Consider the following 15,860-nt stretch of genomic DNA (forward strand, 5'->3'; position numbering starts at 1 on the left):
ACCAGTACTCCACCTCCACCTTGCTGGCGTCTGAGTCGGACTGGAGCTCTCTGCCCTTTACCAATCCAGCCACGGGCCCATCCATCTGGCCCATCAAGACTCACTCTCATTTCATCAGTCCATAAAACCTTAGAAAAATCAGTCTTGAGATATTTCTTGGCCCAGTCTTGACGTTTCAGCTTGTGTGTCTTGTTCAGTGGTGGTCGTCTTTCAGCCTTTCTTACCTTGGCCATGTCTCTGAGTATTGCACACCTTGTGCTTTTGGGCACTCCAGTGATGTTGCAGCTCTGAAATATGGCCAAACTGGTGGCAAGTGGCATCTTGGCAGCTGCACGCTTGACTTTTCTCAGTTCATGGGCAGTTATTTTGCGCCTTGGTTTTTCCACACGCTTCTTGCGACCCTGTTGACTATTTTGAATGAAACGCTTGATTGTTCGATGATCACGCTTCAGAAGCTTTGCAATTTTGAGACTGCTGCATCCCTCTGCAAGATATCTCACTATTTTTGACTTTTCTGAGCCTGTCAAGTCCTTCTTTTGACCCATTTTGCCAAAGGAAAGGACGTTGCCTAATAATTATGCACACCTGATATAGGGTGTTGATGTCATTAGACCACACCCCTTCTCATTACAGAGATGCACATCACCTAATATGCTTAATTGGTAGTAGGCTTTCGAGCCTATACAGCTTGGAGTAAGAGAACATGCATGAAGAGGATGATGTGGACAAAATACTCATTTGCCTAATAATTCTGCACTCCCTGTATGCAGGCAAGTTTGTGAAAGTTGCAAAAGGATAAACTAAAGTTAATGTACAAAAAATCCCAGCTGATTCGAAGTAGGAATTTTTACTACTTTTTTACAGCACTGTGTAAACAATATGCAAGTTCTAATAAATCCTTTGGTAATTTCCATTACCTATCCACTATGTGAGTCACAGCACAAAATATCAACAGTAAGGAGTGGACGCGTTGTGTGATACAGAGAAACGAAATCAAAAGCTCTGTGCAGAATGGGCCAACTGAGGGAGGCTCTGGAGGAACAACAAATCACAACTCAAATGCAGTGACAAAGCCTAAATGTCATTGACAATAAAGCAGTTGTTTTACAAGCCTTACATAATACAGCAGCAAGACATTTTGCAGTTAACTGTGCAGGGATTTTATGTTCTTTATAACTAATAGAAATCAATGAAAAATACCATGAAAAGAAGTAAAGTATACCATTACATCTACATTGAAGTAATATATTGTTTTTGGTGTGTCCATAAATAATTCAAATTTCATAATTCATTGTTTTTCACATTAGATTTTACCAAAACGCCTTTAAGAATTTGCATTCTTTGACAAGAAACAAACCACAACTGAAAAACACCACCTCCTTACCCTGAGGAGCTGGACTTTTGCCTGAGATGACTAATTTCTTTATTTTATCTAACTGGTTTAGGTAGCACTGTTAATGATCCACTAGCCTTTACAAGCCTCAAGTATTTTTGAAGAAAATAAATATTTTTCCTGATAAAACCTTCAGTTGAAAGTGTCAGGCCAACTGAAAAGTTACCCTAAATATATCTTAGTACTGTGTAAACCTTAGGGTGTTGTAGATTTTAATCAGTTTTTGCATGCACCACGCCCTTGATACACCCGTCTTGTTTTCATTGCATCAGGAAACAGAACTCTAAAGCCTATTATACACAATCATACAAGAGAGCCTAAAGACGCATTATAGATAACAGTCACTTATTTAGTTATATGCACGCAATTTTTTACATTTGAGCGGATCATAAAGTTCACTGATGAAATCAACCATTACACACTACGTGGCCTTAACTAGTGTTATTAGGTTATAATATTCACTGTCCTCTAAAAAGCCTTTTATGATTTTACTAATATTTCTGCCTCAGATTAAAAGTGTTTGTTGGTGACCTTCTTTATTTAGCCAAGTGACCATGAAAAGAATTATTTACCAAAAAAACCAAAAACAAAACAACCCCAACAACTTTATTGTCGTGAACAGTTTTACAGTTACAGTAAACGGTATTTAAACCATAACTCAACAGTAGCCATCCTCAAACAGCTGGAAGGTTCACTCAGACACCTTTTAAGAAAGTCTGAAATGCAACATTGGTAGTCTGAGAATGAACTACATAACTGACAACCCTGAATAACGAAACACTGACATCACTCCAACAATTCAAAGCTTGTCATGATTCAAGTACAAAACAAAACAGACATTCACACACACGCAAACATACGATGTTGATGAAAAGTTTAAAAGGAAAAAAAAACAACAAAAAAAACAAACAAAAAAAAAACCCACTTAAACCCTGCAACTGTGCCTGAAGGTTTTTTGTTTTTTTAATGCACATTGTAAACTGTAGCCATGCATTAACACCTTCCACAGCTTGCGAACAGTGTGATAAAATAAACCAAGTCATGTTCTCTTTCCAAGTCATAATCTATACAGGACTGCTGATTAACGTCTGCCTCCCCTGTTTTTTGTGTTTGCAACAAAAACTAACCAGTAAACATGGAACCACCACAAAAGTGAGGCTACACACAAAGCACTCCCTATGTGGAGGTGACAGTCCTACAGGACAAATCAGTTCAAACACGTACAGTAAACACCTGCAAAAGAAGCTATACTAACTGTGACCTCATCAAAATCGTTTGGAATGCTGCATAAACATTATGTTTTATATTTTATGTATAAATAAGTATTATATTAGCATGAAAACGTTTCTATTAAGGTAACTTTTGACTTACTTATTTTCTTCATCACACAAGTGCTGGAAGTATTTTATGCCCAGTCCATCACGGAGTGCCTCAATTTGTCTTAACAGTAGAGCTGCAACCAGCAGTTATTTTCATCTGCAGTGCTGTTCTCATAATTAGTCATTTATCCAAATGACAATTTTCTTTTATCATGACCAACAGTCAAACATTTAGGAAAAAAAAAAATCAAAATCAATAGATGGTAAATATTAAAAGAGAAAGCAAAAAAAAAAAAAAAAAAAAAAAAAAGTCCTCACTTGCAAACATTCAGAATTTGCACTTCACGTGAGAGTAACAATTTTACTCTTTTTTCTTCTTCTTTTTTTTAAACAAATGACTAATTCAATTGTTTCAGTACTACTTAGCAAAGTACTTCCCATTTTTCAAGTGCTCTAAGCACTTTGCCCCTTAGAGCTTTTATATTCATTCCTATGAAAATGGCTGGGATGCTCAAGTGTCTCAGTAATGGAAGGCAACGTGGCTTTAGGTCCCAAGGTCCAGTTTTTGTTGTTTTTTTAATGAACTCTTTACTACTTAAACACTGGCTCCTGTAAAATGCAACAAAGCTGAATCTGTCACTCTACAAAGAATGGTGGAAAGTCGCATTATTACTTGGACCTGTAACTTTGGTACACTCATTGAAACACGTATTAGCAGATAATTCACCCACTGCGAGTACTGAAAGAAGACGTCATCAGGTAAGTTTAACTGGATCACATTTTGAAACTTGTAGTATTCAACTGGCTGTGATGCAAGTCCAACAATTTTTCAGCAATTCTTTTTTTTCCCCTTGAAAATAACCTTTTCTTAACCAAGATATGACAATAGCTAAAAATCTTCTCTATCTCGGCGTTTGGCCGCTGTGAAAGTAACTCCTTGTCAGTCGAAATAGTTCTGAGGCAGGCTTCATTTCTCAATCAGACCTCCGTCTTTTAATTTGAAGTAGAAAAATTTTTCTAAGGTGTTGGCACACTTGCAGTACTCGCTGTCTGGGGGGTTGTACTCGCGACAGTTGGTGATGATTCGCTGTAGGTCGGCAATAAAAAGTTTCTTGGTCACATAGTATCTGTTCTTGAGTCTTTCTGTCATAGTCTTTAGGTCTGTGAGGGCAAAACAAGGACAAAGAAAATCTGCATAAATTAAAAAGTAATGGCTTAAATACCACAAACAATAACCCCAATTCCAAAAACACTGGGAAGTAAAATGTAAACAAAAATGAAATGCAATGATGTGAAAATCTCAAACCCATATATTATCTATATTATCACAGAAACCATTTTGATGGCAGTAACACATCTCAAAAACAAGGTGGAACATAGGCACAAGCAACTGGAAAAGTAAACTGGATTCAAAGGGAACAGCTGGGAGGAACCCCAAAAAGTTGATTGTGTTTGTCTGGTCATAGCATTTTCTTCAGTCTGAGGAAGTCACTTGGATGAGAGACAAAATATTTCTCCCACTGAAAACGCTACATCTAGATGAACAGAATCAACTTTTGTGATTTACTTCCCTGGATGATTGAGCATGCGTCAAGACAGTTGGGAAGAACATTTTACAACAAAATAGGTTAATCCACAACATATCAGTAACATGATTGGGCATTAAAAAAAAAAAAAAAAAAACTATCAAAAAAACAGCAGCAGCTTCTATCAAGGTAGCTTTTTTGGGGAAGGCCACCCATTTTTCAGCAAGACAATGTTAAGTTGCCTATTGCATCTATTACAATAAGAAGACTTGGTAGTAGAAGAATCCAGGAGTTAAACTGGCCTGCCTGCAGTCCAGACCAATTAAAAAAAAAAAAAAATTGGCATATCATGAAACCAGTAATACAACAAAGACGACCCTGGACGGTTGAGCCGCTAGAATCCTATATCAGACAAGAACGGGCTCAACACTGCTCCCCCTGAAAGTCCATTAGCTATTGTCTTCAGCTCCCAGGTGTTTACAGACTTTTGATAAAAGAGAGGATGCTACACAGTGGGAAACATATAGTCCCTGTACCACCTTTTTTAAAAGATATGTTGCTGCCATCAGGTTGAAAACCTTTTTTTTCTTAAAGTGACAGATTTGCTAGGTTTTAATTTCTTATGTTTTTACTTTGAACTGTGTATTGTATTGTAAAATGCAGGTTTTAAGAGATTTGCAAACTATTGCTGGGGGGTGGGGGGTCATATTATCTAAGCGAGGCTTACTCACCAATAGGAAAACGGATGATTTCGTAGTAATCCGGAGCTTCAGATTTCTTCACTGGTTCCATAAAGGGCCAAGCATCAGGATGAGTCTGCAGAGGTGACAAAGTTTTAGTTAGTCTCAGGTCTTGTTAGTCTGGGTGTATTCTTGTGTGTGCTCCACTCAGGTGTTAGCTGGGGCTTGTACCTGAAAGCAAGTTCAACATGCCAAGAATCTCTTTTCCTTAAGTGTCCAATGACAAACATGCAAATCTGCTGGCAGCAGAGCAGCTTATGTTACAAATATTGAAAAAATACTGACTGAAGTCCACACAAGTGATGCATCCAAAGCAATGGTGTGTGACTGAGTGGAGAGTCAAGGAGGTCAATTATATGAAAAGGCAGTGACCTGTTCTGAACTGAGGAGGGGGCCTTTGAGTACATATTTCACCATCTAAAGCGGTTTTCATGTTTTCAGCATCCATGACTCCGCTTGGGCAGACTGTGACCTAAATTTCGTCATCGGACATTAAGCCTGAGGACATACGTGAATGTCCATGTGCCTGTTTGTTGTTTTGTGACTGGGCAGACTTGTCTGTGTAGAATTACATTACAGTGCACAAACTACACATATGCCCAGGCAGCTGAAGTATAACAGAAATGAGTATTCGGCCATCAGGTCTCCAGCTGTCCATCTCTGCAATAGAGTATAATCCAGGCTTTACAATACTGTGACAGCGGCCATTCCCAAACTCTTCGTGAATATGGTAGCCATGGAAATAGATCAATAGTCATAACAATATTAATACTCGAGATTGTGAAACTGAACTCACGGTCCATTGTTAGTCAATGCAAATTGACTGTTATGCAGTCATAACAGTCAATTTGTTATGACTGTGTAGGTTGATTTGTCTGTGTAGGTTCTCACTCATCCAGGTCATGGTAGCCATGAGAGCTTGAAAATAAACAAATACAACTGGACTTTTGTTTTGTTTTAAAGGCATTTCACCTCTCACGGATGACGCTTTTTATGGGAACTTCTTAGCACCATGATGTACCCTGGTAAAAGAGTTAACCCTCATAACAGCAAAAATCTATGGTTAACCCTGAAGTTAAGCCCCAAATACTGCTTCCGAATACAGGCCTCTGGTGATCCTCACCTTTATCTGGGCGAGAAGGTTCTTCAGCATGTTGTATAGCACATCAGGATCCTTCACCTCTTTCCTATGAAAGATATAAATGATAAGTAAACCTTTGACTACACTTAGCCCTCTCAAGGCAGGCGTTGCCGATTTGAAACAGTTAAAAACTAACAACCTGATTACCCCACATACATATTTTATGAGGGGGTTTTTTTACTCAGAAGTACCACTGCAGGACTTGGTTGTGCATTAGCAACAAAAAGTGTAATTTGAACCTGAGAAGGTTAAAGGACCTGTAGACTTAAAGACACAACAAAAAGCTAAAGTTAGGTGAATACATTTCTGAACACCAACAATAGTGGCATCTTAGCATTAATACCAAAATCATAACAACTTCGATAAATTGTATATTTCAGTAGGTATTTCTTATTATACATTTTTTTTGTTTGTTTTCTTCACTACTCAGTCATTTCTAAATCTTAATCTGTTCAATGAAAGTGTCCCTGCAGGGGAGGTCACAGTCCAAAGCAACATCATTTAAAAATATATCCAAAGAGTTTACCCTTTGTCCTTGTTACTGGGTTTCCAGCCTGTCTCTCCTGAATAGAAAGACAAAAAAATAAAAAAATATGTATAAAAGTACTTGTAAGTAAAACATTAATAAGCATTTTATTATATATATTTTCAGACACAAACACAAAAACAAACACTCACTTATGCCTGGAATGCTCTCCACTGGGATCTGTCGTACTCCCTCTTTGAAGCAGGTGAGACCCGGGTAAACCTTTCTGATCTGGCTTTGTTTCCTCTCAATCAGTTTCTTAATAATCTATTGACATTTTCAAATTTATCTCATAAGAAACACACTGACATGTTCACAAAAATGAAGAAAAACAAGGTTTGCTTTAATGAGAACTTCTGACGTACCTCCTTCTGTCTTTTAATGATATGAGAAAGCTCGGTATAAGGGATTCTAGGGTTCAGTTCGCACTCCATGAGGGTCGCTCCCTCGTAGTCTTTGATGTATCCAAGGTATCGACTCTTCGGCACTTTGATGTCTTTGGAAAAGCCCTGCGGAGGGAAAAAGAAAAAAAATTAATAGAAAGACAAAAATGAGAGAGGGAAAGTTAATGCACAAGTCACGCCTGCAGTACCTGCTTCTTGAAGTAGCCAATGGCATACTCATCAGCATAGGTGAGGAAATAGAGGATATTGTGTTTGATGTGGTACTCCTTAAGGTGGTTCATCAGGTGGGTACCATAGCCCTTAAAGAGACCCGAGAAAAAGCACCGTATTTATAAAAGAAATTCCAACAATATTCACCAATACTGCTCATAATCGTATTCATGTTTATTTTGCTATAGGTACGTGTAGGTAAGCTGGTTTTTCCGAACTGAAAACTGAGTATAAATTTAACCCCTTATTATATACCTTAACTTGCTCATTGGATGTGACGGCACAAAAGACGATCTCTGTGAAGCCCTGAGTGGGAAACATCCTAAAACAGATGCCTCCAATGACGCGGCCATCTTTGATAAGGGCTAGGGTCTTGTGTTTCCTATTAAAAAAACAAAAAAAAAACAAATAATAAAAAAGACGGAGATGTCAAACATGTGTGGGCCTCAAGTGGCACAACATGTGGAAAGAACGTTAGACTTACGGGTCAAACACCAGTCGTGTTATGTACTCTTTGGGCATACGAGGTAACTGATGTGAAAAGACATTCTGTAGGCCAACCAGCCACATCAGGATCTTCTTGTTTGATTTCTGGGAAAGTGAGTTTCCAATGACATGAAACTCTATGATACCACGTCTCTCCTCCAGCCTTGCAGTCTCATCACGGGCAGCATTTGGTGTCAGCAGATTAGTCTAGCAATATTAAACATAACAAAAAAAACAACATCAGTATTAAATGTCTTTAAAATTGTACCAAAACAACACCAACTTCTTTACATAACCCTGGTGTTAAGTCAAAGCTTTTTAAATACCACCACTTAGGCTGTTATGACACATCATAGTAAATGTGACTGAACTCATTCATAATTGTTCCATGCTAAAAATGTTACCTTGCCTGGTGAGTTAAAATTTTGATCACAGAAAATTGACCAGGGTGTCTCCTTAGACATAACTAGGGATGGGTATCGTTTAGGTTTTATCCGATACCAGTACCAAACCGGTACTTTTGAAACGGTGCCGGAATAATAATATTTATAATAAATAAAAAACGGCTTTTAAAAAAAAAAAAAAAAAAAAAAAAACGCTATACGTCGCCAGGTGTTTCATCAGATTCGAGGTGTTACCTCCTTTGCACAGTATTACAGTATCAGCTTAAAGCAATTGTTGCAGGCTGCTGAGTTTGCATATTTTGCTGTGAAGTACAGCCAGACTTTTGACCACTTCGCCTTGGGCATTTTTAATCTGTAGCTTTGCTCTAAAAGAACATACGTACCTGGGCCCGCCTACTACGCTTGCAAAGGTAAAATGATTGGCTAGAATTCAAAGTGTGTGACATCTCAGGGAAAAAAAGCACCGAAATGTGCGCTGCTTTTCGGTCTGGTTACTACCGTTTATGTCAGAACCGGTGATACCGGTACCCATCCCTAGACATGACACAGGTGTTATGAACTTAACCAAACATTAAAAGAATGGAGTTTAACCAACTGACCTCTGGTCCGAGCATAGCAGCAGGGTCAGTGATTGTCATCATGACTTCATTGACCAGCTCCATTGGTATATCTCCCATCACACGAATCCGCTTGGCATCCTCCAGGGTCAAGGTCTCGGGAAGTTTGCGCTTTTCTCCTGAAATGAGCGCAACATTTCTCAGATCAAAGCAATAAAAAGCATAAACATTCGCCGACAGTGATCTATGACACAGGAAGGTCTGATTGGGAAAAAAAATAATAATAATCTCTACATCTTAAAATAATATATATTGATTAGCCACGATAGTAAAACCCAGTGACATGCTGGTTCACCTTCAAAATATCATCCAATTGTGCACCCACAGGAAGTGCTGAAAACATGTCTGATCCACAGAGGCCACTGACAGCATCTAAGCACTAGACATTCTAGACTCCTGTGCAGGTGGTTTTAATGTTGGTTTACACACCTGTCTTTGGTTCTGCTCCACCAGTATCCATGCTGCTGACAGAAGAGCTGCTGTTCAGACACTTGGACAGAGCAGGAGAGCCAGACACTGAAGCCGGACTGATCACTGCAATGACAGACAAAAAGACTTGACATATTTACAAACTATACAACAGGAACTAAGCCTTCAGTCACACAGGTCTAGAGCCTTCCGGGCAACCATAGGTTGCGCAAGAAAAATGCACAGTCATTGAAACGTTGTGTGCCACACCAAAAACCTTCTTGTGATTTCTTGGGTTGCTAGCATACTGCCACATTCACTCTTCATTTGCCTTTAAACATATGCCTTACACATAGACCAAACACATTGCAAAAGCTCAACTGTACAACTTTATGACTGCCTCACCTGTCTGATGTCCGAGCTGTGTGCCATCGGAGGCCGGCATGGTGAAATCAGCCTCCCATATGGGTGAATTCTCACCATAGATTTCCTCCTCCAGCATGGACAAGAACCTGAAGACACACATGTACAAATGTAATAACCATAAAGTGATCCCCACAAGATGAATGTGAACAGTGTCCAGTGCACCATCAAGTACACTGATAATCTTTCTGCAGCTTTTCAGGTTGCCTTTTAACTTGAATACAAGCATACACCGTTTCAATAAAGCTTGTCCTTACTTGGGGAAATGTGTAAGGATAAGTGTACGTTTCTCTGGTAGCAGTTTATCCTTCTCCACCCTAAACTTCTCCAGGAGTTGGCGTCGGGTGACAGTGAAAATGGACTTGAGCAAGTTGCGCCCAAACACCTGAGTGGTTTCATAGCGCGGTAAGCTGTCATTACTTTGCGGAACATGGCAATAGCACAACCACCTGCGATCATAAGAAGAAACGCCTTATTGCACAGACTGACATACAATAGTCACTTTAGAAACAAGTAAATGTACACATCGGCTTTCCCTACTATCAAATGAACGCACCTAGTGTAGTCCACTTTGTAAGCTGTCCCATCATCCTTCTGGGTACGTTGACGATACTGCGTAGGGGTCTCAAGCTTCCAGTAATTTAGGCACAAAAGGAACATCTTTGACAGTTCAAACATTGTCTGTCTTTCCTTTGGTGCAAGGTGGCTGAACTTATACTGGACAAAATTCAAAACCCCCTGTGAAATTAAAAGAAAGACAAAAATATTTAAAGATTTAAAGTAGGGCTGCTCAATTAATCGAATTTTAATCACGATTACGATCTGGGCTTTCAACGATCATTAAAAATGACTGAGCCGATTATTAGCCCCTCCCTCATTTATCCGCGACACCTTAAAGGCCGGTCCGTGAAAATATTGTCAGGCATAAACTGGTCCGTGGCGCAAAAAAGGTTGGAGACCGCTGATTAAGAGGACCCGAGGGAAGCTCGGAAAGCTAAGCAGAAGTTATTTGGAGAGTGACTGCCGTTGGTTGAAAAGAGAGTTTAAAAAAAACAAACTTCAGTGGTGTTGCACACTATTTTATATTATTTTTTTAAAGTCATTGTTAACCCTTTAAAGCCGGTCAGAGCAGCACGCTCCGTTTTGCGTAACTATTTTTAAATCCCTGTAGAACCTGAACCGTGTAAGCTAGCGCAATAATTTGTTTTGCATATGAAACCGGAGGAGTTGTACTTACATCTGATGCCATCAGCTTGTCCTCGGTCACGGTTTCGTTCCACATATAGCTTTGCAAAAATTGCATAAAAAGCGCTTGCAGGAACAAAAACATAATATTCCAGAAACACGCTTTGCCGTTCCTATCAGCTGTTTGTAACACTTCCCACAGTGAAATGATGCACATGCTGTTTTCTTTGCAAATTTGCATCATAGGATTGTTTTTTGTTTTTCCTGCAGTATATAAAAATTGCTGTATCTCCAAAATAAAACTATGAAGACACTCAAAATAAATTTCCTGTGGTGGGAAACTATTTTTTGCAACTTTATTGTATTTAAAGTTTTGAGGGATAAGCCTCTTAAATTTCTCCAAGTAGAAATATATGTAAACAAAACAAAAGCGATTTTCAATTTTTTTTGTAGTTTATTGCACTTTTTTTGCAATTTATGTAATTACTATGCACTTAATGCATACATATTATTAAAATATGGGCTATAACAGTTGTATTGATGTATAGCAACTTGAAATGCTCCCACAAATGGCACTACAGCATGTAAAAAAAATAATATAAGCTCTGGTGGACTTGGTTCTATAGTAGGTCTTAAAGGGTTAAATAAATATCGTCAAATAATCGTGATCTCAATTTCAGTGAAAATAATCGTGATTATCATTTTTGCCATAATCGAGCAGCCCTAATTTAAAGTCTGTGCTCACCAGTAAGTACACTGCTTAAGACCAAAACATTCACCGAAGCTATTTTCTTAAAATTTACCTGCTCAATGTTGGGCTTCTCAAAAGGTGGACTTCCGAGGGATCCTTCTACGACTGGCTGGCTCATCTGAAGGATGCATTTCCTCAGCAGCTGAAGGAAAGAGTGAAGAAGTAACGAGACAAGTTTATATCGGGCTAAAAAAATGTCATGTACATCAACTTCTAAGTTCAACTGAACCAGTATCACAATCACACTAATGTTTGAATGCCTTTTCCATACCTTAAAAAGGTAGAAATAGACCTGCTTGGTGTCAGTGTCTTCCTCTTTGTGTACAGACATAAAAAGGTTCTCCACATCAACCACCATCCCCAACAGCCTGTTAATCTCATCTTCAGACACGTTCTCCAGATGTGACACATGATTAGCTGTAATTAAGGTGTAAAAAAAATGTAAATGCATGACTGGAATACACGTTTGTTCGTTATTACAGCATGTCCAAGGTGAGCAGTACGTGGATGCTAGTTTGTACCCAGAGCATGTCCACAGCTGCGGCAGGGCTCGCTTAGGCTGGCTGCTTGCTGTTGCAGATCAATACGTGTGGCCGACGGTGGGTTTGGGTTTTTCCATCCATTGCACTTGCATGTGTCATTAGCCTGAAAATACGCAAATAATCCATACACATCGATTTACACAATAACACAACTGTAGCTTTTGTACGTAAATGAATGACTGTTCAGTTAGCCTAACAATAAATGCATTTTTGAGGCTTTAATGTGAATAATACAGCAAATACAAGACTGCCTTGACAGTTAAAAACTGATACTGCAACACGTATGTTAGGTTACGTGCTACATGTTTGTTCCTGAATATACACAGTAATGCTAATACTGTCTGAAGAGTGCTTTGTTATGGTGAACTTTGGCTAGCTATGCTAGCTACCTTGCATGCGGAGAATACGCCAAGTTTTTCAAGCTTCTTCGCCCGTGGGAAAGCTCGGACTTGTGCTTTTTTCTGGCTTGCACGTTGTTGCTGGCTGAGCCCTGGTCTGACAGGGTCACTGTTCCCTGATCCTGAGCCTGCAGTAGTAGTAGTACTGGAGCCCGCTGACCCAGCAGACTGGGCTTGAAGAAGCCGGGGTTGTAAGGCCTGCGCCGCCGGGTCCGACATATCCACGCTGCTATAGTTTCTTCCTCAGCTCCCGTTTAGCTCATATGCTGCATTCAAGTTCTGTCGGCAAAGTAGGATTTGTTAGAATTGCAGCAAAGTTATTTTGTACTGTCTACGATTAAAACCGATATAGCTTTCTTCAGATTTATTGACAACTGATTTATATTGCCCCTCCCCTTAACGGACCCCGACCAGTTAAATCCGCCCACAGCATAGATCAAACGAATCAACTCACTGTGATGGTTTAGGTTTTTCCTTTAATATGCTACACTTCTGCATGTGTAACACGTGCAAAAATAGCTAACTAAGTGCCTGTAAGGTTAGGAATCTTGTCATTTGTATGTCCTTATATTTTAAATGCGTTAACATAAATGTTACCACAGATCTCCGCTTGCATGTCTTCCTTGCTCACCTTCCTGCCGTGTGTTGTTAAACCCTCTTTAGCTAGCAGCTCACCCTCTATTGGTTATAGTGGGATCTGCAGCTCTCACATTTTTGTTTTACGTAAAAGGAGCCCCAGATGTCACTGTATGCACCCCAGAAGTAAATGACAATCCACAGTAAGTATTAGAAAAAATATCCAATATAAATGTTTAAACGATAGTGTCATTATCAACTAAACCCCATCAGGTAAATTTAAAGTTTTAGGATTCCTTCAGGACTATTATAGAAGGCTAAAATCTGCTCCTTTTGGGCCTTTTCTATAGGACAATGTTAAAGGATAAGATTAAAGACATTCTGACTAAGGAATAATTAAACTGAATAGCTCCACACATCCAAATTCAGGATTAAATATCCCTTTTTATACATGTCCTCTTTTAGGCATGTCAGCAAAACAGCTGCCACAGACAGCAACTGACCTCAAGTGTGTATGCATGTTAGTTTACACAATGTGAAAATGTGATTTAACAATAAATAATAACAATAAAAACAGGTTCTAGCCAGAGATCCAAATCCCCCTTGGGGTTGTGTCAGGAAGGATATTTGGCAAAAATATCAAATTACACGACCCCTTAAGTAGCTTTTATACATCATGTCTTGATGATGGAATCCTTCACTGTGCACATTAACGTCGTGGATAAAAACATCAAGTTCACCAGGGACAACAAAAAGGATAACTGTTTGCCTTTCCTGGACTGCGCTGTGCACACTGAAGAGAGTGGCAACCTCAACATCGAAGTTTACCGGAAGCCCACACACACGGACCAGTACCTCCTCTTTGACTCCCATCACCCTCTGCAACACAAACTTGGAGTAATTAGGACCCTACACCACCGGGCAGAACATGTTCCCTCTAAGCCTGAAGGGAAAAAGATGGAACACACACATGTAAAGGAAGCACTTAAAACATGCGGTTATCCAAATTGGGCGTTTATAAAGTCAGCAAAGATGCACAGAAAAGAAGATCAGACACCAGCGAGGGAGGATAAGGACAGACGCAACAACATTGTCATCCCCTATGTAGCGGGTGTATCAGAGAAACTCAGGAGAGTTTTCTCCAAGCACGACATCCTGTGCATTTCAGACCCAGCAACACACTCAGACAAAAACTGGTTCACCCGAAAGACAAAACTCCAGAACACAAACTTAACAATGTGGTGTATGCTGTACAGTGTAGCGAGGACTGCCCAGACCTCTACATTGGAGAGACCAAACAGCCACTTCATAAGCGCATAGCACAACATAGAAGAGCCACCTCCACAGGACAAGACTCAGCAGTCCATCTGCATCTAAAGGACAAAGGTCACTCTTTCAATGGTTTGAAAGAGGAGTGAAAGAAGCCATTTATGTCCACTGTGAGCAACCATCTTTGAACAGAGGTGGTGGTTTACGACACCAACTGTCTGCCATCTATAATCCAGTTTTGAGATCCCGTCCCAGACACCTTAATGCCCACTCACACCCTGGGCCATCTGACCTCAGGAAGTCAGAGGATAGGGTGGGGCTAGGTTTCACAATGAGCTCACCCGAAACCCTGGCTGATTGGGACCCACACCCGTTTTCACACCTTGGCTCATGTGATTAGGTAGAGGATCATCAGGGGGTCATTTTCTCTCCTTGGGGGGAAACTCCCACGGGGTTTAAATCTGGGACTCTGCCATTTGACCCTTAGAACTGAAGAAGCTTCTCAGATGAGAGGTGAAACATCCAGACGCTTTTCTTTCCAAGCTCCTTAGACCATCACAGTAATGAAATCCCAGAGAGAGCTCATTCTGTTTATCTGGACACAGTATTCTTAGTGCAAAGTACAGCTTGAGTTTCAGCTGACTACAGGTTTCCCCAGCCTTATAAATGGTACATTTGCATAAAGACTGAAAGTAGCACCACTGACTAACAGTCAGTTCAGTTTCATCATCGTCAATATGCAAATTCTCATGATCACTGACCAGTGGCCATGAGTATCATTCACAGACTTGTGAATGACTTGAGTGACTTAGGGAATAAGTAGGGGATTTTTAAAACATCCACGTTTTATTTTTTACATTATTTAAGCAGGTAAACAAAGTTATTTTACAAAACCAAAAACTACCAGGGCCTGATGCTAGCAATCAAGTGTGTGTTTTAAATTGTATGTCTGTGAAGGTTCTCAGTCATCCAGGTCATCGTAGTCAAAGGAGCTTGCAAAGAAAAGCGTCTGGACTTCTTTAAGTTACTTGAAGACGTTTCACCTCTCATCCGAGAAGCTTCTTCAGTTCTAAGGTCAAATGGTGGAGAGTCCCAGATATAAACCTAGTGGGAGTATCCCCCCACAGGGGGACAAAAGGACCCCCTGATGATCCTCTAATCGCCTGAGCCAAGGTGTGAAATTGGGTGTGGGTCCCAATCAGCCAGAGTTTCGGGTGAGTTCATTGTGAAACCTGGCCCCACCTTATCATGCGAATTCCTGAAATCAGATGGCCCAGGATGTGAGTGGGCGTTAAGGCGTCTGGGAAGGGAACTCAAAACTGGATTATAGATGGCAGAAAGTTGGTGTCGTAAACCCCCGCCTCTGTTCAAAGATGGTCGCTCACAGTGGACATAGATGGCTTCTTTCACTCCTCTTTCAAACCATCTGTCCTCTCTGTCCAAAATGTGAACATTAGCATCCTCGAAAGAGTGTCCTTTATCCTTAAGATGCAGATGGACTGCTGAGTCTTGTCCTGTGGAGCGTGTTTTAAATTGTAGTTT

General features: G+C 40.0%; 1 protein-coding gene across 2 annotated transcripts; it reads right to left on the bottom strand.

The window, feature by feature from the left end:
- Nucleotides 1-1,978: 1,978 nt before the first annotated feature.
- Nucleotides 1,979-13,157, bottom strand: kat2a (K(lysine) acetyltransferase 2A). Of its 2 annotated transcripts, none has more exons than XM_026164375.2 (19): nt 13,071-13,157; nt 12,465-12,752; nt 12,055-12,178; nt 11,805-11,950; nt 11,586-11,675; nt 10,154-10,335; nt 9,855-10,046; nt 9,580-9,686; nt 9,196-9,300; nt 8,749-8,885; nt 7,744-7,952; nt 7,515-7,641; nt 7,238-7,348; nt 7,011-7,154; nt 6,798-6,912; nt 6,646-6,682; nt 6,102-6,165; nt 4,970-5,054; nt 1,979-3,873 (listed from the first exon to the last, which is right to left on the bottom strand). In XM_026164375.2, the coding sequence occupies exons 2-19, from the start codon at nt 12,690-12,692 to the stop codon at nt 3,680-3,682; spliced, it is 2,397 nt and encodes a 798-aa protein (XP_026020160.1). In that variant the 5' UTR covers nt 12,693-12,752; nt 13,071-13,157; the 3' UTR covers nt 1,979-3,679. The 2 variants fall into 2 exon arrangements, with proteins under 2 accessions (XP_026020160.1, XP_026020161.1); XM_026164376.2 differs by having other exon boundaries at nt 12,928-13,097.
- Nucleotides 13,158-15,860: the final 2,703 nt, after the last annotated feature.

The sequence above is a fragment of the Astatotilapia calliptera genome, chromosome 4 (assembly GCF_964374335.1).
Source record: "Astatotilapia calliptera chromosome 4, fAstCal68.1, whole genome shotgun sequence".
Lineage (NCBI taxonomy): Eukaryota > Metazoa > Chordata > Actinopteri > Cichliformes > Cichlidae > Astatotilapia > Astatotilapia calliptera.